We start from the raw sequence: 27,686 nt of genomic DNA, 5'->3' as shown, positions 1-27,686 counted from the left end.
TTATCTTGAGGCTGTGCCCTCTAGTCCTGCTGTCCTTTCTGAGCAGGAAGAATCTCTCTACCTCTACCCTATCCATCCCCTTCATTATCTTATACGTCTCTATAAGATCCCCCCTCATCCTTCTAAACTCCAACGAGTACAGACCCAGTCTATTCAGCCTCTCTTCATAGTCCAACCCCCTCATCTCCGATATTAGCCTAGTGAACCTCCTCTGCACTCCCTCCAAGACCAATATATCCTTGCGCAAGTGCGGTGACCAAAACTGCACACAGTACTCCAGCTGCGGCCTCACCAGTGCCCTGTACAGTGGCAGCAAGACCTCCCTGCATTTATATTCTATCCCCCTCGCTATAAAGGCCAGCATCCCATTCGCCTTCTCGATCACCTGCTGCACCTGCAGGCTGGGTTTTTGCGACTCACGCACAAGGACCCCCAGGTCCCTCTGCACCGTAGCATGCTGCAGCTTTTCACCCTTTAGGTAGTAATCCCTCCTACTATTATTCCTGCCAAAGTGGATAACCTCACACTTGCTAACATTGTACTCCATCTGCCAGGTCCTTGCCCACTCGCTCAGCCGATCTAGATCCCTCTGCAGACTTTCCACACCCTTCGCACAATTTGCTTTTCACTTATCTTCGTGTCATCAGCAAATTTTGACACCCTACACTCAGCCCCCACCTCCAGATCATCTATATAAATGGTAAATAGCTGAGGCCCCAGCACCAATCACTGCGGCACTCCACTAGTCACCAACCGCCAATCAGAATAGCACCCATTGATACCAACTCTCTGCCTCCTATTAGACAACCAGGTGACAGAAGAGCAGGTGACAGAAGTGTTAGCGAGGGATCACTTTGGGACCAGTGACCATAGTTCCATTAGTTTTAAGATAGCTATGGCCCAAAGGTTAAAATTCTAAACTGGGGCAAGACCAATTTTTATGTTATTAGACAGGAACTTTCAAAAGTTAATTCGGGGAGTCTGCTGGCAGGCATTCAAGTGTGTCAATCAGGGTTCAGGGTAAGCACATTCCTTTTACAATGAAGGGCTCAAGTTCCTCAAGTGTCCGACTCCACTATCACAGCAGGCAGTGCGTTCCACACCCCAACCACTCTCTGAGTAAAGAACCTACCTCATACATCCCTCCTATATCTCCCACCGTGAACCTTATAGTTATGCCCCCTAGTAACAGCTACATCCACCCAAGGAAATAGTCTCTGAACGTCCACTCTATCTACCCCCCTCATCATCTTATAAACCTCTATTAAGCTGCCTCTCATCCTCCTCCGCTCTAAAGAGAAAAGCCCCAGCTTCCTCAATCTTTCCCCATAAGACCTACCCTCCAAATCAGGCAGCATCCTGGTAAATCTCCTCTGCACTCTCTCCACTCTCTCCAATGCTTCCACATCCTCCTTATAGTGAGGTGACCAGAACTGCACACAATATTCCAAATGTGGTCTCACCAACGTCCAGTATAGTTGCAGCATAACCCCACGGCTCTTAAACTCAAACCCCTGTTAATAAACGCTAATGCAGTAGAAGTGATGTGATATGGTGGCCATTACAGAGACTTGGATGCTGGCCTTCATAGCGAAGGGGATTGAATATAAAAGTAGGGAGGTCTTGCTGCAGCTGTATAGGGCATTGGTGAGGCCACAGCTGGAGTACTGTGTGCAGTTTTGGGCGCCGCACCTGCGCAAAGATATTTTGGACTTGGAGGGAGTGCAGAGGAGGTTTACTAGGCTGATACTGGAGTTGAGGGGGTTGAGCTATGAGGAGAGGCTGAATAAACTGGGCTTGTACTCGTTAGAGTTTAGAAGAATGAGGGGAGATCTCATTGAGACGTATAAGATGATGAATGGGATGGATAGGATAGAGGTGGAAAGACTCTTCCCGCTCAAAAAAGACAGTAGGACTAGGGGGCACAGCCTCAAGATAAAAGGGGGGCGGTTTAGAACGGAGTTGAGGAAGTACTTCTTCACTCAAAGGGTGGTGAATCTCTGGAATTCTCTGCCCGTTGAAGTGGTGGAGGCTGCCTCGCTAAATATTTTTAAGACGCGGGTTCATGGGTTTTTGATAAGAGAGGGGATTAAGGGTTATGGGGAGAGGGCGGGAAAGTGAAACTGAGCAGCGACAGATCAGCCATGATCTTATTGAATGGCGGGGCAGGCTCGAAGGGCTGGATGGCCTACTCCTGCTCCTATTTCTTATGTTCTTATGGATGTCTCAGGGACAGGACTGGGTACTTCAGGTGCCAGGATTCAGATGTTTCAGGAAGGACAGGGAGGGGGCAAAAGAGGTGGTGGAGTGGCACTGTTGATCAGGGACAGTGTCGTGGCTGCAGAGAAGGTGGATGCCGTGGAGGGACTGTCTATGGACTCTCTGTGGGTGGAAGTTAGGAACAGCAAAGGGTCGATAACTTTGCTGGGTGTTTTGTCCAGGCTGCCCAATAGTGACAGGGAACTCGAGGTGCAGATAGGGAAACAGATCCTAGAGAGACGATACGAAGGTTGGTGGTGTTGTGGATAGTCTGGAGGGATGTCAGAAGTTGCAGCGTGACATACATAGGATGCAAGACTGGGTGGAGAAGTGGCAGATGGACTTCAAAGCGGATAAACGTGTAGGGGTCCATTTTGGCAGGAACAATGGGATGCAGGAGTACAATATCAAGGGTAGGAGTCATGGCTGTGTTGAACAGCAGAAGGATCTTGGGGTCTGGGTCCATAGGACTCTTAAATCAGCCTCACAGGTGGAGGATGTGGTCAAGAAGGCGTATGGTGTACTGGCCTTCATTAATCGAGGGATTGAGTTTAGGAGTCGGGAGGTAATGCTGCAACTTTATAAGACCCTTGTCAGACCCCACTTGGAGTACTGTGCGCAGTTCTGGTCGCCTCACTACAAGAAGGATGTGGAAGCTATTGAGAGGGTGCAGAGGAGATTTACAAGGATGTTGCCTGGATTGGGAGGCATGCCTTATGAAGATAGGTTGAGGGAGCTAGGGCTCTTCTCCCTGGAGAGACGAAGGTCGAGAGGCGACCTGATAGAGGTTTATAAAATGTTGAGAGGAATAGATAGGGTGGATTCTCAGAGGCTATTTTCCACGGCTGAAATGGTCGCTACGAGACGACACAGGTTTAAAGTGCTGGGAAGCAAGTACAGAGGAGCTGTCAGGGCTAAGTTTTTCACTCAGAGGGTGGTGAATGAGTGGAATCGGCTGCCATTGGTGGTGGTAGAAGCAAACTCGCTGGGGTCTTTTAAAAGACTTCTGGATGAGTATATGGGATCTAATGGGATTGGGAGTTACAGATAGTTCTATGGCTTGGTAGGTATAGATGTGATCGGCGCAACTTGTGGGCCAAAGGGCCTGTTTGTGCTGTAGTGTTCTATGTTCTACCTTACCAACCACTGAGGTCAGACTCACCGGTCGGTAATTTCCCGGGCTATCCCTGTTCCCTTTCTTGAAAATTGGAACCATATCCGCAAACCTCCAATCCTCTGGAACCTCTCCCATCTCCATCGACGATGCAAAGATCATTGCCAGGGGCTCTGCAATCACTTCCCTCACCTCCCACAATAACCTGGGGTACATCCCATCCAGTCCCGGCGACTTATCTATCTTGATAGAATTTAAAAGTTCCAACTCATCCTCTTTCTTAACATCCACATACTCAACCTTTTCAGTCCGCCGCAAACCTGCAGTACAACCTCCCAGATCACTTTCCACCGTGAATACTGAGGCAAAGTACTCATTATCACCTCTGCCATTTCTTCTGGTTCCACACAGACTTTTCCCCCTTCACCTTTTATAGGTCCTATCCCTTCTCTTCTCATCCTTTTACTCTTCACATCTTTGTAGAACGCCTTGGGATTCTCCTTAATCTTACCTGACAAGGCCTTCTCATGTCCCCTTCTGGCTATCCTAATTTCCTTTTTAAGCTCCTTTCTACAACCCTTATACTCCTCTAGATCCTTAACATCTCCTAGCTCTCTGAACCTTTTATACACCTTTCTTTTCTTCCTGACTAGGTTCACCACAACCTTCATGCAGCACGGTTCCCGAGACCTACCAAAACCTCCTTGTCTCATCGGAACGTTGTCGTGCAGAGCTCCAGTCAAACATTCCTTGAAAATCGTAAGAACACAAGAAATAGGAGCAGGAGTAGGCCATCTAGCCCTTCGAGCCTGCCCCGCCATTCAATAAGATCATGGCTGATCTGAAGTGGCTCAGTTCCACTTTCCTGCTTTCTCCCCATAACCCTTAATTCCCTTGTCTGTCAAAAACCTATCTACCCATGACTTAAATATATTTAGCGAGGTAGCCTCCACCACTTCAACGGGCAGAGAATTCCAGAGATTCACCACCCTTTGAGTGAAGAAGTTCCTCCTCAACTCCGTTCTAAACTAGTCCCCCCTTATCTTGAGGCTGTGCCCTCTAGTCCTGCTGTCCTTTCTGAGCAGGAAGAATCTCTCTACCTCTACCCTATCCATCCCCTTCATTATCTTATACATCTCTATAAGATCCCCCCTCATCCTTCTAAACTCCGAGTACAGACCCAGTCTATTTAGTCTCTCTTCATAGTCATAGAACAATACAGCGCAGAACAGGCCCTTCGGCCCACGATGTTGCGCCGACCAATTAAAAAAACAATGACCCTCTAACCTAAACCAATCCCTTTCCATCCATAAACCTATCCACTGATCTCTTAAACGCCCCCAAACTAGGCGCATCTACAACTGCAGCAGGCAGGGCATTCCAATCCCTCACCACCCTCTGGGTAAAGAACCTACCTCTGACATCCGTCCTACAACTACCACCCCTTAATTTAAAGCTATGCCCCCTCGTGCTAGCTTTCTCCATCCGAGGAAAAAGGCTATCACTGTCCACCCTATCTAAACCTCTAATCATCTTATATGTTTCAATAAGGTCCCCTCTTAGCCGCCTTCTTTCTAACGAAAACAACCTCAAATCCCTCAGTCTCTCCTCATAGGACCTTCCCTCCATACCAGGCAACATCCTGGTAAACCTCCTCTGCACCCTCCCCAATGCCTCCACATCCTTCCTATAATGTGGGGACCAGAACTGCGCACAATACTCCAAGTGCGGACGCACCAGAGTTTTGCACAGTTGCAACATGACGTTGCGGCTCCTAAATTCAATCCCCCTACCAATAAACGCCAAGACACTGTATGCCTTCTACTTGATTCCCAACTTTCAGGGATCTATGTACACATACACCTAGATCCCTCTGTTCATCAACACTATTCAGAGTCCTACCGGTAGCCCTATACTCTACACATCTGTTATTCCTGTCAAAGTGAATTACCTCACACTTTTCCGCATTAAACTTCATCTGCCACCTCTCGGCCCAGCTCTGCTACTTGTCCAAGTCTCTCTGTAAACTATGACACCCCTCTTCACTATCTACCACTCCTCCGACTTTGGTGTCATCAGCAAATTTACTGATCCACCCAACTATACCCTCATCCAGATCATTTATAAAAATTACAAACAGCAGTGGCCCCAAAACAGATCCCTGCTGTTTGTAATTTTTATAAATGATCTGGATGAGGGTATAGTTGGGTGGATCAGTAAATTTGCTGATGACACCAAAGTCGGAGGAGTGGTAGATAGTGAAGAGGGGTGTCATAGTTTACAGAGAGACTTGGACAAGTAGCAGAGCTGGGCCGAGAGGTGGCAGATGGAGTTTAATGCGGAAAAGTGTGAGGTAATTCACTTTGGCAGGAATAACAGATGTGTAGAGTATAGGGCTACCGGTAGGACTCTGAATAGTGTTGATGAACAGAGGGATCTAGGTGTATGTGTACATAGATCCCTGAAAGTTGGGAATCAAGTAGAAGGCATACAGTGTCTTGGCGTTTATTGGTAGGGGGATTGAATTTAGGAGCCGCAACGTCATGTTGCAACTGTGCAAAACTCTGGTGCGTCCGCACTTGGAGTATTGTGCGCAGTTCTGGTCCCCACATTATAGGAAGGATGTGGAGGCATTGGGGAGGGTGCAGAGGAGGTTTACCAGGATGTTGCCTGGTATGGAGGGAAGGTCCTATGAGGAGAGACTGAGGGATTTGGGGTTGTTTTCGTTAGAAAGAAGGCGGCTAAGAGGGGACCTTACCCCCTCATCTCCAGTATCAGCCTAGTGAACCTCCTCTGCACTCCCTCCAAGGCCAATATATCCTTCCTCAAGTGCGGCGACCAAAACTGCACACAGTACTCCAGCTGTGGCCTCACCAGTGCCCTGTACTGGTGAGTCGCACCAGTGGTGGCACAAATCCGCCACCTTCCTTCAGTACTTTCCCCCAAGAACACCTCCTTCCAGTTTACTCATCCAATTATCTGCCTGATGTCTTCATATTTCCCCTTACTCCAGAAAAACACCTTCCTAGCCTGCCTGATCCTATCTCTTTCCAATGTTATCGTGAAGGAGATAGAATTATGATCTCCATCCTCGAGATGCTCTCTCACCGACAGATCTGACACCTGTCCTGGTTCATTAGCCAGCACCAGGTCACGTACAGCCTCTCCTCTCGTAGGCTTATCCATGTGCTGTGTCAGGAAACCCTCCTGAACACACCTAACAAACTCCTCCCCATCCAAACCCCTTACCCTAGGGATATTCCAGACGATGTTTGGGAAATTAAAGTCTCCCATCACGACAATCCTGTTATTACTACATCTCTCTAGGATCTGTTTCCCCATCTGCACCTCGACTTCCTTGTCACTACTGGGTGGCCTATAGAAAACACCCAGCAAAGTTATTGACCCTTTGCTGTTCCTAACTTCCACCCACAGAGACTCCGTAGACAGTCCCTCCATGGCATCCACCTTCTCTGCAGCCATGACACTGTCCCTGATCAACAGTGCCACTCCGCCACCTCTTTTGCCCCCCTCCCTGTGATGGAGATGTTGGAGAGGATTCTGACGGACAAGAATTATGAGCATTTATAGAAGTTTAGAATGATCAGAAATAGTCATCACAGCTTTGTCAAGGGCAGGTCGTGCCTTACGAGCCTAGTTGAGTTCTTTGAAAATGTGACTGAACACATTGACGAAGGAAGAGCGGTGGACGTGCAAGGCGTTTGATAAGGTCTCCCATGCAAGACTTCTTGAGAAGGTGAGAAGCGTGGTATCCAAGGGGCTTTGGCCTTGTGGATCCAGAACTGGCTTGCCTGCAGAAGGCAGAGAGTGGTTGTGGATGGGTCTTTCTCTGCACGGAGGTCAGTCAGTGGAGCGCCCCAGGGATCTGTTGTAGGACCCTAGCTGTTTGTCATTTTCATAAATGATCTGGATGAGGAAGTGGAGGGATGGGTTAGTAAGTTCGCCGACGATACGAAGGTTGGTGGTGTTGTGGAAAGTCTGGAGGGACGTCAGAAGTTGCAGCGTGACATAGATAGGATGCAAGACTGGGCGGAGAAGTGGCAGATGGACTTCAATGCAGATAAATGTGTAGTGGTCCATTTTGGTAGGACCAATGGGATGAAGGAGTACAGTATCAAGGATAGGAGTCTTAGCAGTGTTGAGGAGCAGAAGGATCTTGGGGTCCGGGTCCACAGGACTCTTAAATCGGCCTCGCAGGTGGAGGATGTGGTCAAGAAGGTGTATGGTGTACTGGCCTTCATTAATCGAGGGATTGAGTTTCGGAGTCGGGAGGTAATGCTACAACTTTATAAGACCCTTGTCAGACCTCACTTGGAGTATTGTGCGCAGTTCTGGTCGCCTGACTGTAGGAAGAATGTGGAAGCTACTGAGAGGGTGCAGAGGAGATTTACAAGGATGTTGCCTGGATTGGGAGGCATGCCTGATGAAGGTAGGTTGAGGGAGCTAGGTCTCTTCTCCCTGGAGAGACGAAGGTTGAGAGGCCACCTGATAGAGGTTTATAAAATGTTGAGAGGAATAGATAGGGTGGATTCTCAGAGGCTATTTCCCAGGGCTGAAATGGTCGCTACGAGAGGACACAGGTTTAAGGTGCTGGGAAGCAAGTACAGCAGAGATGTTAGGGGTAAGTTTTTCACTCAGAGGGCGGTAAGTGAGTGGAATCGGCTGCCGTCGGTAGTGATAGAGGTGAACTTGCTGGGGTCTTTTAAAAGACTTCTGGATGAGTATATGGGATTGGGAGTTACAGACAGTTCTATGGCTTGGTAGGTATGGATGTGATCGGCGCAACTTGTGGGCCGAGGACATGTTTGTGCTGTAGTGTTCTATGTTAAGCCTTCGTCACGGTTCCAACCACTTGAGTGGCAACCTTCAGAGATCTGTGGATATGAACCCCAAGATCTCTCTGTTCCTCCACATTTCTCAGAACCCTGCCGTTGACCCTGTAATCCACATTCAAGTTTGTCCGACCGAAATGAATCACCTTGCACTTATCGGATTAAACTCCATCTGCCACTTTTCAGCCCAGCTCTGCATCCTATCAATGTCTCTTTGCAGCCTACAAGAGCACTCCATCTCATCCAATACTCCACCAATCTTGGTGTCATCAGTAAATTTACTAACCCACCTTTCAGCCCCCTCTTCCAAGTCATTGATAAAAATCACAAATAGCAGAGGACCCAGCACTGATCCCTGTGGTACACCGCTGGTAATTGGTCTCCAGTCTGAAAATTTTCCTTCCACCACCACCCTGTCTTCTATGATACTTGAAACTTGTACATCTGATGTGCTAAGTATAATTTTACAAGATGTAAATTTTAACTTTACATCTTTTGAGGTTTACCTCCTCGTCAGGTGAGTTTACTATCAAATAAATCGGTTGGACTTAAACCTGGTGTTGTCAGACTTCTTACTGTGTTTACCCCCGTCCAACGCTAGCATCTCCACATCATGACTTCTATGAGACAGCCAGTAACTTATCCAATTGGCTAAATTTCCTTTTATCCCACACTTCCCTACTTTCTTCATGAGCCTACCATGGGGAACTTTATCAAGCACCTTACTAAAATCCACATATACATCAACTGCTCTACCTTCGTCTAATCACTTTGAGAGGCAGGACTTACCTCTCATGAATTTGTGCTGACTATCCCAGATTAAGCTGCATCTTTCCAAATGATCATAAATCCTAGCTCTCAGGACCCTTTCCATTAGCGTTCGACCACTGAAGTAAGACTAACAGGCCTTTAATTACCAGGGTCATTCCTATTTCCTTTTTTGAAGAGGGGAATGACATTCTCCACTCTCCAGTCCTCTGGCACAATCCCAATGATGTGGGTATGCCGGCGTTGGACTGGCGTAAACACAGTAAAAAGTCTGACAACACCAGGTTTTAGTCCAACCTATTTATTTGATAATATACTCACTAGCTTTCGGGGTTACCCCCTTCGTCAGGTGAATGGAGAGTTCTCTCCATTCACCTGACGAAGGGGGTAACCCCGAAAGCTAGTGAGTATATTATCAAATAAATAGGTTGGACTAAAACCTGGTGTTGTCAGACTTTTTACAATCCCAATGGACAGTGAGGACCCAAAGATCAAAGCTAAAGGCTCCACAATCTCATCCCTTGCCTCTCAAAGTATCCAGGACGTATCCCATCTGGCCCAGGTGACATTTCGACCCTCAGGTTTTTCAAAATTGCTCATTCATCTTCCCTCAGAACATCTACCTCCTATCAGCCTGTATCACACACTCATCCTCAAAAACATGGCCCCTCTCTTTAGTGAACACTGGTAATAGGAGTCAGAGTAGTAGTAGTGGAAGGGTCTTTTTCTAGCTGGAGGTCCGTGGCCAGTGGTGTGCCGCAGGGCTCAGTACTGGGACCTCTTCTATTTGTAATACACATAAATGACTTGGAAGATGGAGCAGGTGGTGTGATTGGGAAGTTTGCAGATGACATTAAGATGGCTGGACTGGCAGACACAGAGGAGCAGTGTCAGGCAATACAGCAGGATACAGATAGGCTGGTATATTGGGCAGATAAATGGCAGATGGAATTTAATCCAGATAAATGTGAGGTGATGCATTTTGGGAGGAATAATGTAGGGGGGAGTTATATGATGAAGGGTAGACCTATAAAGAGTATAGAAACGCAGAGGGACCTGGGTGTGCAAGTGCACAAGTCTTTGAAGGTGGCAGTACAAGAGGAGAAGGTTGTGAAGAAAGTTTATGGTACGTTAGCCTTTATAGGCAGGGGTATAGAGTATAAGAGCTGGCATCTAATGTTGCAGTTGTATAGAACGTTGGTTAGGCCGCATTTGGAGTACTGCGTCCAGTTCTGGTTGCCTTACTACCGATAAGACGTGGAGACCCTGGAGAGAGTGCAGAGGAGGTTTACCAGGATGCTGCCTGGTATGGAAGGACTGGGTTATGAGGAAAGATTGGGCAAATTGGGGCTGTTTTCCTTAGAAAGACGGAGAATGAGGGGAGATCTAATAGAGGTGTATAAGATTATGAAGGGTATAGATAAACAGTGGTAAGCTTTTTCCTAGATTGGAAATAAATATTACGAGGGGCCACAGGCTTAGGGTGAGCGGCGGGGGGGGGGGGGGGGGGCGAGGTACAATTCAGATGTTAGAGGGAGGTTTTTCACACAGAGGGTTGTGGGGGTATGGAATGCACTGCCAAGTAAGGTGGTGGAGGCAGGCACGCTGGAGTTGTTTAAGGGATACTTAGATAGGCACATGAGCGGGATGGCGATGGAGGGATATAGGAGACTGTTTTAAATAAGGATCAAGAGCCTTGGGACATCCCTGGGAATCAACTGATTCCTAGGGACCTTCCAACATATTTTCTGGCTGACTTGTTTTACTTTTGAGCTTCTGGGGATTCCCTTGAATGTTTGTATAAGGATGTGCATGGTATTGATGTTTTTCTCTTTTAATCCACAGGTGCTTCGGTCCGCCTTGTTGTCCAACAAGGGGCATACACGCGGTGGGTTGTGCGAGGGCTGCTCTTGGATGTTTCGAGAGTAGCCTAGTGCTTCACGTCGTTAGTGTACGCTTAAACTGGACCTGATGCTGGGCAACATGACAGCTCAGTGACTATCACTGTTTGCTGTGCAGATACATGGATTTGGGCCGGTGTCTGTGGGAGTTCGCGCATTCTCCCCGTGCTTGCATGGGTTTTCTTCAGGTGCTCTGGTTTCCTCCCACATCCCAAAGATGTGCTCTTAGGCTAATTGGTGTAACAAATTGTCCCTAAATTAGTATCCCCTCAATCTGGTTTCCAATGTGGAGTGCCATTAGCGTAGACAAGGGTCATGCGTGGAAGAGGGATTCACAATGTTGAAATGGCGGCGCGGGCTCGTAGGGCTGAAGGGCCTGTTTCCCGTGCTGTGTTGTTCTTTGAAAAGTATTCATTCAACGCCTCACCTATCTCTTCTGACTCCATGCACAAATTCCCACGACTATCCTTGACAAGCCCTAACCTCATCCTGGTCATTCTTTTATTTCTCAGATAAGAGTAAAAAGCCTTGGGATTTTCCTTTATCCGACCCGCCAAGGACTTCTCATGCTCCCTCCTAGCTCTCCTAACTCCTTTCTTTAACTCATTCCTAGCTACCTTGTAACCCTCAAGCAACCCAACTGAACCTTGTTTTTCATCCTTAGATTCGCTTCCTTTTTCCTCTTGACAACACCTTCAACCTCCTTTGTGAACCATGGTTCCCTCGCTTGGCCATTTCCTCCCTGCCTGCCAGGGACACACAGTATGTGTTCCTTGAAAAAGCTCCACTTTTCGTTTGCGTGCATACCTGACAGCTTCTGTTCCCATTAATGGTAGGGCAATGGGGAGAGTTATAGAACAAAGAGATCTAGGAGTACAGGTTCATAGCTCCTTGAAAGTGGATTCACAGGAGGACAGAATGATGAAGCATGCATTCCGCATGTTAGGTTTCATTGGTCAGAATACTGAATACAGGAGTTGGGACGTCTTCTTGAAGTGTACAAGGCATTGGTAAGGCCACATTTGGAATACTGTGTACAGTTCTGGTCACCCTATTATAGAGAGGATATTATTAAACTAGAAAGAGTTCAGAAAAGATTTATTAGGATGCTACCAGGGCTTGATGGATTGAGTTATAAGGAGAGAGTGGATAAACTGGGACTTTTTTTCCCTGGAATGTAGAAGGGGGGGGGGGTAATTTTATAAAGGTCTATAAAATAACGAGGGACACAGCTCAGCTAGATAGGGGAAAACTAGAGGGCACGGGTTTAAGGTGAGAGAGCAGAGATACAAAAGGGTCCAAGGGGCAATGTTTTCACTCAGAGGGTGGTGAGTCTCTGGAATAAGCTGCCAGAGGTGGTAGTAGAAGCGGGTACAATTTTGTCTTTTAAAAGGCATTTAGACTGTTACATGAGTCAGATGGGTACAGAAGGAAATGGGCCAAATGTGGGCAATATGACTATTTTAGCGATAATAACAAGGTGGCACAGACAAGTTGGGCTGAAGGGCCTGTTTCCATGCTGTAAACCTCTATGTCTCTATCCTGGCTGACTAATTTCATCAACTTGGCATTGTTCCATAACCCTCAATATTCTTACCCAAAGATTAATCGCCAATTTCAACTGACCCCCAGCCTCAAAAACTGTTTCAGGCAGAGAATTCCAGTTTTCTACTCCCCTTCTGTATCAAAGTGCCTCCTGACATTAACTCAAATGCCTAGCTCTAATTTTAAGCCCTGTTAGGAACAAATAGACTATTCAGCCCGTTACACCTACTCTGCCATTCAATACGATCATGTCTGATTTGTTTGTGGTCGCAACTCCCATTTCCCCACCTGACCCTTTGCTTCCTTGGAGATGAAAAATCTGTTGAATGCAGTTTTGGACGCGTTCAAAACCTTCGCCTCCATTCTCTGGGACAGAGAGCCTTCTCTGAATGGCCTCCAATGCAAGTACATCCTCAAGTGAGACCAAACTGTACATCATACTCTAGATCTGGTCTGACAAATGCTCTGCACACTGATAGCATGATAGCCCTACTTCTATAATCTAGCCACCTTGCAATAAAAGCCAACATTTCATTTGCTTTCCTAATCACTGCTGCACATGCACAGTAACTTTGTGATTCATGTACAAGGACACCCAGATTCCTCTGTACTGTAGCTACTGGAGTCTCTCCAGTTAAAATTCTGTTTTTCTATTCTTCTTGCCAAAGAGGACAACCTCATTTTTTCATTATACACAATCTGCCAAATTTTTAATCACCTCATTTATCTCTTCCTTTTCAAATTCCTCAATTTGCTTCCAGACTTATCTTTGCATTGTCAGCAAATCTGGCTACAATACAGTCAGTCCCTTCACCCAAGCCACATACATAGGTTGCAAAGAGTTCAGGCTCCAGCACTGATCCTGGTGGCACTGCACTAGTTATGGTACTTATGGCAAACTGTAAGATATAAAAGCAGAAGCAGGCTATTCAGCCCATCGACTCTGCTCCTCCATTCTACGAGGTCGTGACTGATCTGATGTCATAGAGTCATGAGGTTTACAGCATGGAAACAGGCCCTTCAGCCCAAATTGTCCATGCTGCCCTTTTTTTTAAGCCCCTAAACTAATCCCAATTGCCCACATTTGGCCCATATCCCTCTATACCCATCTTATCCATGGAACTATCTAAATGCTTTTTAAAATACAAAATTGTACCCGCCTCCACTACTACCTCTGGCAGCTTGTTCCAGACACTCATCACCCTCTGTGAAAAAATTGCCCCCTGGACACTTTTGTATCTCTTCCCTCTCACCTAAAATCTATGCCCTCTAGTTTTAGACTCCCCTACCTTTGGGGAAAAAATACTGACTATCTAGCTGATCTGTGCCCCTTATTATTTTATGGACCTCTATACACTACCCGAGTCTATCCAGCCTCTATACACTACCCCAGTCTATCCAGCCTCTCCTTATAAATCAAACCATCAAGTCCCAGTAGCGTCCTAGCAAATCTTTTCTGCATACTTTCTAGTTTAATAATATCCTTTCTATAATAGGGTCCCCAGAACTGCACACAATTTTCCAAGTATGGCTTCACCAATGTCTTGTACAACTTCAGCAAGACGTCCCAACTCCTGTATTCAATGTTCTGACCAATGAAACCAAGCATGCCGATTGTCTTCTTCACCATTCTGTCCACCCGTGACTCCGCTTTCAAGGAGCTATGAACCTGTACCCCTAGATCTCTTTGTTCTGCAACTCTCCCCAACACCTTACCATTAACTGAATAAGTCCTGCCCTGGTTCAATCTACCAAAATGCATCACCTCACATTATTCTAAATTAAATTCCATCTGCCATTCATCAGCCCACTGGCCCAATTGATCAAGATCCCTTTGCAATCGCAGAAAACTTTCTTCACTGTCCACTATGCCACCAATCTTGGTATCATCTGCAAACTTCAACTGGACTCGTCAACTTTAAGGGCATTCAAATGGTCATTGGATAGGCATATGGATAATACTGGAATAGTTTAGGTTACAGGGTCATTAGATTGGTTCCACTGGTCGGTGCAACATCGAGGGCCGAAGGGCCTGCATTGCACTGTAATGTTCTATGTTCTAACTTATTAACCATGCCTCCTATACTCTCATCCAAATCATTAATATAAATGACAAATAACAGTGGGCCCAGCACTGATCCCTGGGGCACACCATTGGTCACAGGCCTCCAGTTTGAAAAACAATTCTCTACAATCACCCTCTGGCTTCTGTCAAGAAACCAACTTTGTATCCATTTAGCTACTTCACCCCGGATCCCGTGAGATTTAACTTTATGCAACAACCTACCATGCGGTACCTTGTCAAAGGCCTTGCTAAAGTCCATGTAAACAACATCAACTGCACTGCCCTCATCTACCTTCTTGGCTATCCCTTCAAAAAAGTCAAATTTGTGAGACATGATTTTCCACTCACAAAGCCATGCTGACTGTCCCTAATCAGTCCTTGCGTCTCTAAATGCCTGTATATCCTGTCTCTCAAAGTACTTTCCAACAACTTACCCACCTCAGATGTGAGGCTCACTGGCCTGTAGTTCCCAGTCTTTTCCCTGCAGCCCTTTTTAAACAAAGGCACAACATTTGCCACTCGCCAATCTTCAGGCACTTCACCTGTGACTATCGATGATTCAAATATCTCTGCTGGAGGACCCACAATTTCCTCCCGAGCCTCCCACATTGTCCTGGGATATACTTCATCAGGTCCTGGGGATTTATCTGCCTTGATGCGCTTTAACACTTCCAGCACCTGCTCCTCTGTAATATGTACACTCCTCAAGATAGCACTATTTATTTCCCCAAGTTCCCTAACATTCACTCTTTTCTCAACAGTAAATACTGATGAGGAATATTTATTCAGGATCTCACCCATCTCTTGTGGATCCGTACACAGATGACCTTGTTGATCCTTAAGAGGCCCTACTCTCTCCCTTGTTACTCTCTTGCCCTTTATGTAAGAACATAAGAAATAGGAGCAGGAGTAGGCCATCTAGCCCTTCGAGCCTGCCCCGCCATTCAATAAGATCATGGCTGATCTGTCGTGGCTCAGTTCCACTTTCCCGCCCTCTCCCCATAACCCTTAATCCCCTCTCTTATCAAGAACCCATCAACCCGCTTCTTAAAAATATTTAGCGAGGCAGCCTCCACCACTTCAACGGGCAGAGAATTCCAGAGATTCACCACCCTTTGAGTGAAGAAGTTCCTCCTCAACTCCGTTCTAAACCGCCTCCCCTTTATCTTGAGGCTGTGCCCCCTAGTCCTACTGTCTTTTTTGAGCGGGAAGAGTCTTTCCACCTCTATCCTATCCATCCCATTCATCATCTTATACGTCTCAATGAGATCTCCCCTCATTCTTCTAAACTCTAACGAGTACAAGCCTAGTTTATCCAGCCTCTCCTCATAGCTCAATCCCCTCAACTCACTTGCAGAAGTTCTTTGGATTCTCCTTTGCCTTATCTACCAAAACAATCTCGTGTCTCCTCAGTAAGAGTAAGGGACTCCCCCACAGTTTGTCCACCCTAGACTCCTTTAAACACCACTTAATTTTCTATACTTGAGGAATACAGACATTGTCTATGCACTGTACTTGCAATTTAACCCTTTCAGCCCTGAGATAATTCTGATAAATCTGTGCTGCACCACCTCCAGGACCAATATCTCCTTCCTGAGGTGTGGGGGCCAGAACAGAAGCCATTTACTCCAGATGGGGTTGAAGCAGAGCTTTATACCACAAAAATCTCACTTTCCTCCCTCTGTATTCCAGGCAATACTCCATGAGGTTTTTGATTATTTTGTGTACCTGTGCACTAGCTTTTACTGAGTTCTGTCCCCCTCCTCAGGAGGGGTCAGTTCCGTTGCCTGTGACTTACTCTTCCTGTCCCTCTGTCGATGCTGAGTGCCACCCTTCATGCTGTAATCCAGCTTCATCAGCACAGGTTCCAGCCCCGTGTACATCTTCTGAATGAGCTCGTGGTAAACCACCAAAGGCCACAGCAGCAGGCTCAGTACTAGAACACACAATAAACAGTAAGTGAATTTTCCCCTGCTCCCTCATTTCAAGCTGTACCTAACTCTGCATTGTACCTGTCCTGGGAATGTTTGATGGGGTCAGTGTAAAAGGAGGAAGAATGTTCTTGCTGTGGAGCAAGTGCAGCAAAGGTGTACCAGACTGATTCCTAGGATGACAGGACTGACTTATCAGAGAAAGATTGAGTCAGTTAGGAGTTGAGTTCTCATATAAATCCATAAAATTCTAACAGGACTAAGAGGGTACGGCAGGAAAAATGTTCCCGATCAAAAACAGAAAATGCTGGAAAACCTCAGCAGGTCTGACAGCCTGTGTGGTGAGAGAATAGAACCAATGTTTTGAGTCTAGATAATCCCTCGTCAGACCTGCTCTGAGATCACCTAGACTCAAAATGTTGGCTCTATTCTCTCTCCACAAATGTTCATAGAATCCCCACAGTGCAGAAGGTGAGCCATTTGGCCTATCAAGTCTGCACTGACCACAACCATATCCAGGCCCTATCCTCATAACCCCCTGACACAAAGGGGCAACCCCAAATAGATAGTGACCTAAGTTGGGAATCAAACTCGGGTCCTTGGCACTGTGAGGCAGCAATGCTAACCACTGTACAACTGTGCCGCTCTGTCAGATCTGCTGAGATTGTCCAGCATTTTATGTTTTCATTTCAGATTCCAGCTTCAGCAGTAGTTTGCTTTCATCAGGAAGTTCCCGATGATGGGGGAGCCCAGAAAAAGGGCCACAGACTTTTGATGCAATTTACTACTGTCACACGTATTAGTCATACAATGAAAAATATTGTTTCTTGCATAAAAGATTATGGAGATGCCAACATTGGACTGGGGTGGGCATAGTAAGAAATCTCAACAGGTACGTTTGGAAACATGAGTCTTCAGAGTGCTGCTCCTTCATCATGTAATTGGAGGTTAGTTCACAAACACGGCATATATAGACAGAGACCACAATTAATGGCTGGAATATAAGTCTTTACAGGTACAGACAGTGCAAATGGAGAGGGGGATAATCAGAGGTTAAGAGAGGTGTGAATCATGGCTGATCCAATATTCCTTTTGTCCACTTTCCTGTCTTTTCTCCGTAACCCTCGATTTCCTTAATCATCAAAGATCTATCCATCTCAGCCTTAAATATACACAAGAATTCTATCCCCATGGCTCTGCGACAAGGAGTTCCAAAGATTCACAACCTTCAGAAGAAATTCCTCCTCATCTCAGTCTTAAACTGGTGCCCTTTATTCTTGACTGTGCCCCCTGGTCCTAGACTCATGCATGAGGCACACATCCTCTCAGCATTTATCCTGTCAAGCCCCTTAAAAATCCTTTATGTTTCAATGAGATCACCTCTCATTCTTCTAAATTGCAATGTCATAGAAACAGAAGGTCTGAGCAGAAGGCGGCCATTTGGCCCTTTAAGCCTGCTCCACCATCATTATGGTCATGATTGATCATCCAACGCAATAGCCTAATCCTGGCTTTTCCACGTAAGCTTTGGTCACATTTGTCCCAAGTGCTATATCCAGCCTCTTGAATACATTCAATCTTTTGACATCAACTACTTCTTGTGGTAATGAATTCCACAGTCTCACTATTCTTTGGGTGAAGAAACGTTAGAACATAAGAAATAGGAGCAGGAGTAGGCCATCTAACCCTTTGAGCCTGCTCCGCCATTCAATAAGATCATGGCTGAGCTGAAGTGGATCAGTTCCACTTTCCCACTTTCTCCCCATAACCCTTAACCTCCTCAAAGAGAGAAACATCTCCTCAATTCCATCCTAAATGATCTACTCTGAATTTTCAGACTGTGACCCTAGCCTTTGGGCTCCCCAACCATTGGGAATATTCTCCCTGCATCTACCCTGTCCAGTCCTGTTAGAATTTTATAAGTCTCTATGAGATCCCCCCTCATTTGTCTGAACGCCAGCAAAAACAAAGAACAAAGAAAATTACAGCACAGGAACAAACCTGCACCGACCATGCTGCCCGACTTAACTAAAACCCCCTACCCTTCTAGGAACCATATCCCTCTATTCCCATGCTATTCATGTATTTGTCAAGACGCCCCTTAAAAGTCACTACCGTATCCGCTTCCACTACCTTCCCGGCAACAAGTTCCAGGCACCCACCATCCTCTAAAAAAATCTGCCTTGTACATCTCCTTTAAGCCTTGTCCCTTGCACCTTAAACCCTAGTAATTGACTCTTCCATCCTGTCAAGCCCCTTAAAAATCCTTTGTGTTTCAATGAGATCACCTCTCATTCTTCTAAACTGCAATGTCATAGAAACAGAAGATCTGAGCAGAAGGCAGCCATTTGGCCCTTTGAGCCTCTCAATCCATGCCTCTCAATCTTGTAGACTTCTATCAGGTCGCCCCTCAACTCCGTCGTTTCAGTGAGAATAAACCAAGTTTCTCCAGCCTCTCCTCAAAGCTAATGCCCTCCATACAGGCAACATCCTGGTAAATCTTTCCTGTACCCTCTCCAAAGCCTCCACATCCTTTTGGTAGTGTGGTGACCAGAATTGAACATTATATTTCAAGTGCGGCCTAACTAAGGTTCTGTAAAGCTGCAACATGACTTGCCAATTTTTAAGCTCAATCTCACGGCCGATGGAAGCAAGCATGCCCTATGCCATCCTGACTACCTTCACCACCTGCATTGCCACTTTCAGTGACCTCTGTACTAAACACCTAGATCCCTTTGCCAAACAATACTCTTAAGAGTTCTGCCATTTACTGTATATTTCCTATCTGTATTAGACCTTCCAAAATGCATTACCTCACATTTGTCCAGATTAAATAATCCTAATCTAGAACATAGAACATAGAACATAACAGCGCAGAACAGGCCCTTCGGCCCACGATGTTGCACCGACCAGTTAAAAAGCAATGACCCTCTAACCTAAACCAAACCCTTACCATCCATAAACCTATCCACGGATCTCTTAAACGCCCCCAAACTAGGCGCATTTACAACTGCAGCAGGCAGGGCATTCCAATCCCTCACCACCCTCTGGGTAAAGAACCTAGCCCTGACATCCGTCCTATAACTACCACCCCTTAATTTAAAGCTATGCCCCCTCGTGCTAGCTTCCTCCATCCGAGGAGGAAGGCTATCACTGTCCACCCTATCCAAACCTCTAATCATCTTATATGTTTCAATAAGGTCCCCTCTTAGCCGCCTTCTTTCTAACGAAAACAACCTCAAATCCCTCAGTCTCTCCTCATAGGACCTCCCCTCCATACCAGGCAACATCCTGGTAAACCTCCTCTGCACCCTCTCCAATGCCTCCACATCCTTCCTATAATGTGGGGACCAGAACTGCACACAATACTCCAAACGCGGCCGCACCAGAGTCTTGTACAGTTGCAACATGACGCTGCGGCTCCTAAATTCAATCCCCCTACCACTAAACGCCAAGACACCGTATGCCTTCCTAATCTAGTCAATCTCTCCTCATACATCAGTCCTGCCATCCCAGCCTGGTAAACCTTCGCTGCACTCCTTCAAGAGCAAGAACATCCTTCCTCAGTAAAGAAAACCAAAACTGCACACAATACTCTAGGTGTTGCCTCACCAAGGCCCTGTATAATTCTAACAACACATCCCTGCTCCTACACACGAAACCTCTCGCAATGAAGGCCAACATGCCATTTGCCTTCTTTACTGCCTGCTGCATCTGCATGCTTACCTTCAGTGACTTGTCTACAAGGACATCCAGGTCCCGCTGCACGCTCCCCTCTCCCAATTTACAGCCATTCAGGTAGTAATCTGCCATCTTGTTTTTGCTTCCAAAATGAATAACCTCACATTTATCCAAATTATACTGCATCTACCATTGATTAGCCCACTCACCCAACCTGTCCAGATCATTCTTAAGGATCTCTGCATCCTCATCACAGTTCACCCTCCCACCTGACTTGGTATCATCTGCAAACTTTTTGAGATGTCTCTTTCTATGTCTTTTAGCTTTGCCAAAGGGTCATCTGGATTCGAAACGTGAGCTCTTTTCTCTTCTTACAGATGCTACCAGTAGGGAAGTCTTGCTGCAACTGTACAAGGTGCTGGTGAGACTGCATCTGGTGCACTGTGAGCAATTTTGGTCCCCTGATTGAAGGAAAGATATTTCATTGGAGGCAGTTCAGAGAATCCTCAGATGGGAGGGATTGTCTAATGATGAAAGGTTAGGATGGGATAGGGCTAATGGAGATGACAAGAGGGAACCAGTTGATGTGATATATTTGGACTTTCAGAAAGCGTTTGACAAAATCCCACACAAGAAATTATTGTGTAAGGTTAAAGCGCATGGGATTGGGGGATGTGCACCAAGATGGTAGAAAACTGGTTTTCTATTTTGGTTTGAGATATTACATGTTGTTCCCTCATCCAAATCATTAATATATTGTGAATAGCTGGGCTCCCAGCACCAATCCCTGTGGCATCCCACTAGTTACTGCCTACCAATTTGAAAAGCATCTATTAATTCCTACTCTTTGTTTCCTTTCTGCCTACCAGTTTTCAACCCATCTCAATACACATCCCCCAATCCCATGCGTTTAAGGGTATACAGGTGGAAGATATTGTCCCTACAGTGTTAGTCAGGGAGACAGGCATTTTGGTTTCCTACTTTATCATCTGGTTCAGAATGAATTAACATTCCTGTCTTTCAGGAAGAATATACTCACTGAAGATATAGGATATCATGATTCCTGGGATATAATGTCCAACTGTAGCAAACACTGAGCACCCAAGACACATCTTCAAACAAAACTGAGAAAGGGAGGAACACAGACAGACATTCAGTCTCTGTTAAAGGAACCCCATCCCTCAAACAAATGCATGCAGACACTTAATGGCAACTCACCTCAAATAAACTCTCAGAACAGACAGTGAGCAGATTGTAAACTTAGCTCCATGCCACAGTTGGCGTCCCTCAACCGCTTTTTCCACACACACCGCGCACCCCCCCCCCCCCACACACATCCAACCCCCTCCTCCATCCTTCTTAGCTCCCCACAACCTTCCCCTCGTGTCCCAATTGGTGCCCCTGCCACACAGCACCCCTCACCATGCCACCGCCACACCCCCATCAAGACCTACCTTTCCTGGGTTCTGCCTCTTGTATTCCAGCACTTCTTTTAGATAGAGGTTAAAGGCCACGCAGCTCTCAGCAAGATAGTGGCAGAGTTCAGGCAGCCTGAGAAGTCGAGGCCTTGTGGAGTTTCCATCACTGGATGCAGAGACATCACAGATTACATATAAACATACGAATTAAGAACGAGGGGAATAGGCAATTTGGTTCCTTGAATCTGCTCGGCCATTCAAGATCACACCTAATCTGATTGTGGCCTCTACTTCAACTCTTCTTCTCTAACCCATACCCTTCAACTCCCTTGTGAATCAAGAACCTACCTAGCTGAGTCTTAAAAATATTCAATGACACCGCCTCTATGGCTCTCTGGGGAAGAAAATTCAGTTCTCCTCATTTGTCTTAGATGCTATATTTCTGAATCATGTTCCTTAGGTCTATACACCCCCGCAAGGAGAAACAAACATTCTCTCTGCAGCCATCTTCCTGTCAAATGCTCTCAGGACCTTAAATGTTTCAACGAAGATGATCTCTCCTTCTAAACTCCAGTGGCTGCAGACCCAACTTCCAATCAGAAGGTAACCCCATTAGAAGATAACTCCACCATCCAAGGCATCAGTTGAGTGAACTGTCTCTGAATTGCTTCAAATGTAATTATATCCTAGATTAGGAGACCAAAACTATACATAGAACTCCAGATGGTCTCACCAAAGCATATTACACTCAATCTGCTGATTTTTTTTGCCCACCCACTTACCCTGTCTATATCCCTCTTACTAACTTACTCTCCTACCTTTGTATCATCAGGAAATTTATCAACCAATCATTCGATTCCTTCACTCAAGTCATCAATATAGGATACAAATAGTTAAGATTCCAGCGCTATGGTACTCCACTTATTACATCTTGCCAACCAAAAAGATCCATTTATCGCAACTCTCTGCTCCCTTTTAGCGAAGCAATGCTCTATCCTCGCTAATGTTATCCCTACACCATGAACTCTTATTTTCCATTATAACATTTGACATGGCACCTTGTCAAATGCTTTTCGGAAATATAGGTATACCACATCGACCGGTTTCCCATTATCCACCCTTCTTGCTAAGAATCTTAAAGCTCAAACATGATTTCCCTTTCACAAAACCATATCGAGTCTAATCCAAGTCTCTTGTTATAACATTTTTAATAATAGATCCTAACATTTTTCCAATGTTAGGCGAACGAGCCTGTGGTTTTCTAATTTCTGCCTCTCTGAACAATACAAATGGAGGACATTTGCTATTTTTCAAACTGATGGGACCGTTCCAAAATCTAGAGAATTTTGGAAAACTAGGACCAATGTATCTTGGATCCTACGATGAAGTCCATCATGACTCAGGACTTCTTCAGCCTTTAGCCGGATAGTTCTTTTCACTACCTAGTCCCTATTTATTGCAAGTTTTAAGCTCCTCTGGCCAAAGTGGACTATTTATAGGAAAATTCTCATCAGGGATTATACCATCAAACCGTAAGATTTAGCAACAGAAGTAGGCCACTCAGCCCATCAGGTCTGCTCCAGCTTTCACTAGATAATGATTGATCCAATAATCTTCTGTTTTATCCCACTTCCTGAAATATCTTCCACTTTCTATGGCCTTTTGGCTTTGACAAAGGGTCATCTGGACTTGAAACATGAGTTCTTTTCTCTCCTTAGTTTGTTTGATAGAGCGGACGCAGCACGGTTTCGTTAAGGGGAAGTCGTGTCTGACGAATTTATTGGAGTTCTATGAGGATGTGTCTAGGGCGGTGCATAGAGGAGAGCCGGTGGATGTGGTCTTTCTTGATTTTCAGAAGGCGTTTGACAAGGTGTCTCACAAGAGGTTATTACAGAAGGTCAGGGGGCATGGAGTTGGGGGTAGGGTGTTAGCATGGATAGAGGATTGGCTGTCAAATAGGAGGCAGAGAGTGGGGGTCAATGGGTGCTATTCAGATTGGCGGTTGGTGACTAGTGGAGTGCCCCAGGGGTCGGTGCTGGGGCCTCAGCTATTTACCATTTATATAGATGATCTGGAAGAGGGAACCGAGTGTATGGTGTCGAAATTTGCTGATGACACCAAGATTGGTGGAACGGCAAATTGTGCGGAGGGTGTGGAAAGTCTGCAGAAGGATCTAGATAGGCTGGGCGAATGGGCCAGGAACTGGCAAATGGAATTTAATGTTGGCAAATGTGAGGTTGTCCACCTTGGTAGGAATAATGGTAGGAAGGACTATTCCTTGCATGGCGAAAAACTGCAGCAGGCGACTGTGCAGAGGGACCTCGGGGTCCTTGTGCATGAGTCGCAAAAACCCAGCCTGCAGGTGCAGCAGGTGGTCAGGAAGGCAGAATAAACTGGGCTTGTACTCGTTAGAGTTTAGAAGAATGAGGGGAGATCTCATTGAGACGTATAAGATGATGAATGGGATGGATAGGATAGAGGTGGAGAGACTCTTCCCGCTCAAAAAAGACAGTAGGACTAGGGGGCACAGCCTCAAGATAAAAGGGGGGCGGTTTAGAACGGAGTTGAGGAGGAACTTCTTCACTCAAAGGGTGGTGAATCTCTGGAATTCTCTGCCCGTTGAAGTGGTGGAGGCTGCCTCGCTAAATATTTTTAAGACGCGGGTTGATGGGTTTTTGATAAGAGAGGGGATTAAGGGTTATGGGGAGAGGGCGGGAAAGTGGAACTGAGCAGCAACAGATCAGCCATGATCTTAATGAATGGCGGGGCAGGCTCGAAGGGCTAGATGGCCTACTCCTGCTCCTATTTCTTATGTTCTTATGTTCAAATGGGATGCTGGCCTTCATAGCGAGGGGGATTGAATATAAAAGTAGGGAGGTCTTGCTGCAGCTATATAGGGCACTGGTGAGGCCGCAGCTGGAGTACTGTGTGCAGTGTTGGTCACCGCACTTACGCAAGGATATTGTGGCCTTGGAGGGAGCGCAGAGGAGGTTTACGAGGCTGATTCCGGAGTTGAGGGGGTTGAACTATGAGGAGAGGCTGAATAAACTAGGTTTGTACTCGTTAGAGTTTAGAAGAATGAGGGGAGATCTCATTGAGACATATAAGATGATGAATGGGATGGATAGGATAGAGGTGGAGAGGCTCTTCCTGCTCAGAAAGGACAGTAGGACTAGAGGGCACAGCCTCAAGATAAAGGGGGGGCGGTTTAGAAAGGAGTTGAGGAGGAACTTCTTCACTCAAAGGGTGGTGAATCTCTGGAATTCTCTGCCCGTTGAAGTGGTGGAGGCTGCCTCGCTAAATATTTTTAAGACGCGGGTTGATGTGTTTTTGATAGGCAAGGGGATTAAGGGTTATGGGGAGAGGGCGGGAATGTGGAACTGACACACGACAGATCAGCCATGATCTTATTGAATGGCAGGGCAGGCTCGAGGGGCTAGATGACCTACTCCCGCTCCTATTTCTTATGTTCTTGTGTTCTTATGTTCTTAGAGGCTGCCAGACCTGCTGAGATTTTCCAGCATTTTCTCTTTTGGTTTTAATCCTCCGCTTTCCCACATAACCTTGATTCCCTTACTGATTAAACTTCTGTCCATTTCAGCATTGAACAAGCCTAACAACCCTACCTCTACAGCACTCTACAGGAAAGAATTCCACAGATTCACTGCCCTCAGACGAAATTTCTCCTCATCTGTCTTCAATGGATGACCCCTTACGCAGATTATGCTCTCCAGTCCTAAACTCTCCCACAAGGGAAAATAATCACATCAGCATGCACTGATCCCTGTGGTACTCCACTTGTTTCAGACTGCCATCCTGAAAATGCCCCTCTTATTCCATCTCTGCTGTCAGTTATCCAATCCTCTACCTATGTTAATATACCACACCGAACACCACACACTCATTTTATTAAGTAGCCTTTTGTGGCCTCTTTCCGTACGGTAGTGATTCAATGAGTAGGGCCAATGAGAGATCGAGGTGGCAATTTGTGTGGAGCTGAAAGACATAGGTGAGGTATTGAGCAAGTATTTTGCATCTGTGTTCACTGTGGAGAAGGGCATTGTAGGTACAGAAAGCATGGTGGAGGACGAAGATATAAATTCACAGATTAGCATTGAATGGAGGTGGTGTTAGCAGTTTCAGCAGGCTTAAAAGTAAATAAATCCTTCAGCCCAAATGAAATGCTACAGAAGTAGATGGATGAGCACATTCCATGCCATAACATTCAAACTACAGGCTAAGTGCTGGTAAATGGGATAAAGTGGCAAGGTGTTTCTCACATGTTGGTGCAGACCCAATGGGCCAAAGCGCCTCTTCTGCACTGCAATAGGCTGATGTAGGAGAAAGACTGCAGAAACTCTGACACAAATTTTCAAATCCTCTCTGGCTTGGAGGGCAGCTAATATGTTGCCATTATTAAGGAAGGGAAGTAGGGAAAAACCCCAAAAAAAGGACAGCAATTCTAACATAAGTGGATCATAGAATCTTATAGTGCAGGAGGCCACCATTTGGCCTATTAAATCTGCACCGACCATAATCCCACCCGGGCCTTATCCCCATAACCCCATGCATTCACCCTAATTAATCCTCCTGACACTCAGGGGCAATTTATCACGGCCAATCGACCTAACCTACACATCGCTGAACTGTGGGAGGAAACCAGAACACCTGGTGGAAACCCATGCAGACACGGAGAGCATGTGTAAATGCCACACAGACAGTGACCCAAACTGAGGATCAAATCCGGGTCCTTGACACTGTGAGGCAGCAGTGCTAACCACTGTGCCACCCCTCTAGTGGTAGGGAAATTATTGGAAAAAATTCTGATGGACAGAATCTCCACTTGGAGAGGCAGGGATATCAAGGATCGTCAGCATGACTTTGTCAGGGGGAGATCATGTTTAATAAATCTGATTGGAATTTTCGATGTGACTGGGTGTATAGACGAGGGCAGTGCAATTGACTAGTCTACATGGACTTCAATAAGGTTTTTGACAAGGTCCTGCATGGGAGACTGATCAAGGAGGTAAGAGCCCAAGGGATCCAGGACAATTTGGATTCAAAATTGGTTTAGTGACAGAATACAGAGGCTGATGGTCAAAGGTTGTTTTTGTCCAGAGATGTATCACAGGGATCAGTTCTGGGTCCCTTGCTGTTTGTAGTGTACATTAATGATCTAGACATGAATGTATGATCAGTATATTCCCAAATGATACAAAAGTTGGTGGTGCGGTAAATAGTGCAGAGGAAAGCTGCAGATTACAGGACTATATGTATGGGCAGAACAGTGAGGTGGTGCATTTTGGGAGGACGAACAAGACAAGGAAATACACATTGATTGGTAGGACACTAGGAAGTACAGAGGACCAGAGGGACCTTGGGGACCATATCTAAAGATGTCTGAAGGCAGCAGGAGAGGTCAATAAGGCATCATATGGGATACCTGGAGGGGGGTGTTTAAGGCTGCCAGTTGCCTGTGGTGAAGTAGAGCCTGTTCTGTTTGCACTGCCGGATAACAGACATCTCTGACAGTTCCCAATTACTGCAGTAGGAATCAGTCCTTCACAGGATGGCCAGTGTAAAGTTTTATTCACAGGATCGAAAGGTCAGTCCCAATGAAGAAACAAACACAGCTTCATCAATCTCAGGAAAATTAACAATTCTCCTCCTTCCTGCACTCTCTGCCCCAGCTTATCACTCTGATCATTACCAAAGGTTACTGGTATCAATTCTAGTCCACAGTGGAATGCAAGCTAATGCAAAATAGTCTGGGAATGAAGCCTGAACCTCTCCTGCTATGAGGGTGGGGGCTCAGTACAGAGGCCAAGATAGCAACTCAACCTTTCCTACATACAGACACTTTGCTTACTCACATTTAGAACATAGAACATTACAACGCAGTACAGACCCTTCAGCCCTCGATGGTTTCACAGGTTGGCACAACAATCTAAAGCCCATCTAGCCTACACTATTCCAACATCATCCATATGTTTATCCAACGACCATTTAAATGCCCTTAATGTTGGCGAGTCCACCACTGTTGCAGGCAGGGCATTCCATGCCCTTACTACTCTGAGTAAAGAACCTACCTCTGACATCTGTCCTATATCTATCACCCCTCAATTTAAAGCTATATCCCCTCGTGCTAGCC

At 46.0% G+C, this 27,686-nt stretch overlaps 1 protein-coding gene across 1 annotated transcript in view; it reads right to left on the bottom strand.

Moving 5' to 3' along the window:
- The window catches only part of retreg2 (reticulophagy regulator family member 2), a 105,622-nt gene that overhangs the window by 27,056 nt on the left and 50,880 nt on the right, over positions 1-27,686 (bottom strand). Inside the window, exons 4-6 of the mRNA XM_080199649.1 lie at positions 21,572-21,701; positions 21,157-21,241; positions 16,304-16,441 (exon numbers count right to left, since the gene is read on the bottom strand). Of these exons, the coding sequence (XP_080055775.1) occupies positions 16,304-16,441; positions 21,157-21,241; positions 21,572-21,701 (353 nt within the window). The remainder of the gene's footprint in view (positions 1-16,303; positions 16,442-21,156; positions 21,242-21,571; positions 21,702-27,686) is intronic.

Source organism: Carcharhinus amblyrhynchos, chromosome 11 (genome assembly GCF_965287045.1).
Source record: "Carcharhinus amblyrhynchos chromosome 11, sCarAmb.v2.hapA, whole genome shotgun sequence".
NCBI classification, from domain to species: domain Eukaryota; kingdom Metazoa; phylum Chordata; class Chondrichthyes; order Carcharhiniformes; family Carcharhinidae; genus Carcharhinus; species Carcharhinus amblyrhynchos.
The sequence above is the reverse complement of the archived record's forward strand: the minus strand, read 5'-3'. Positions and strand labels throughout refer to the sequence as shown.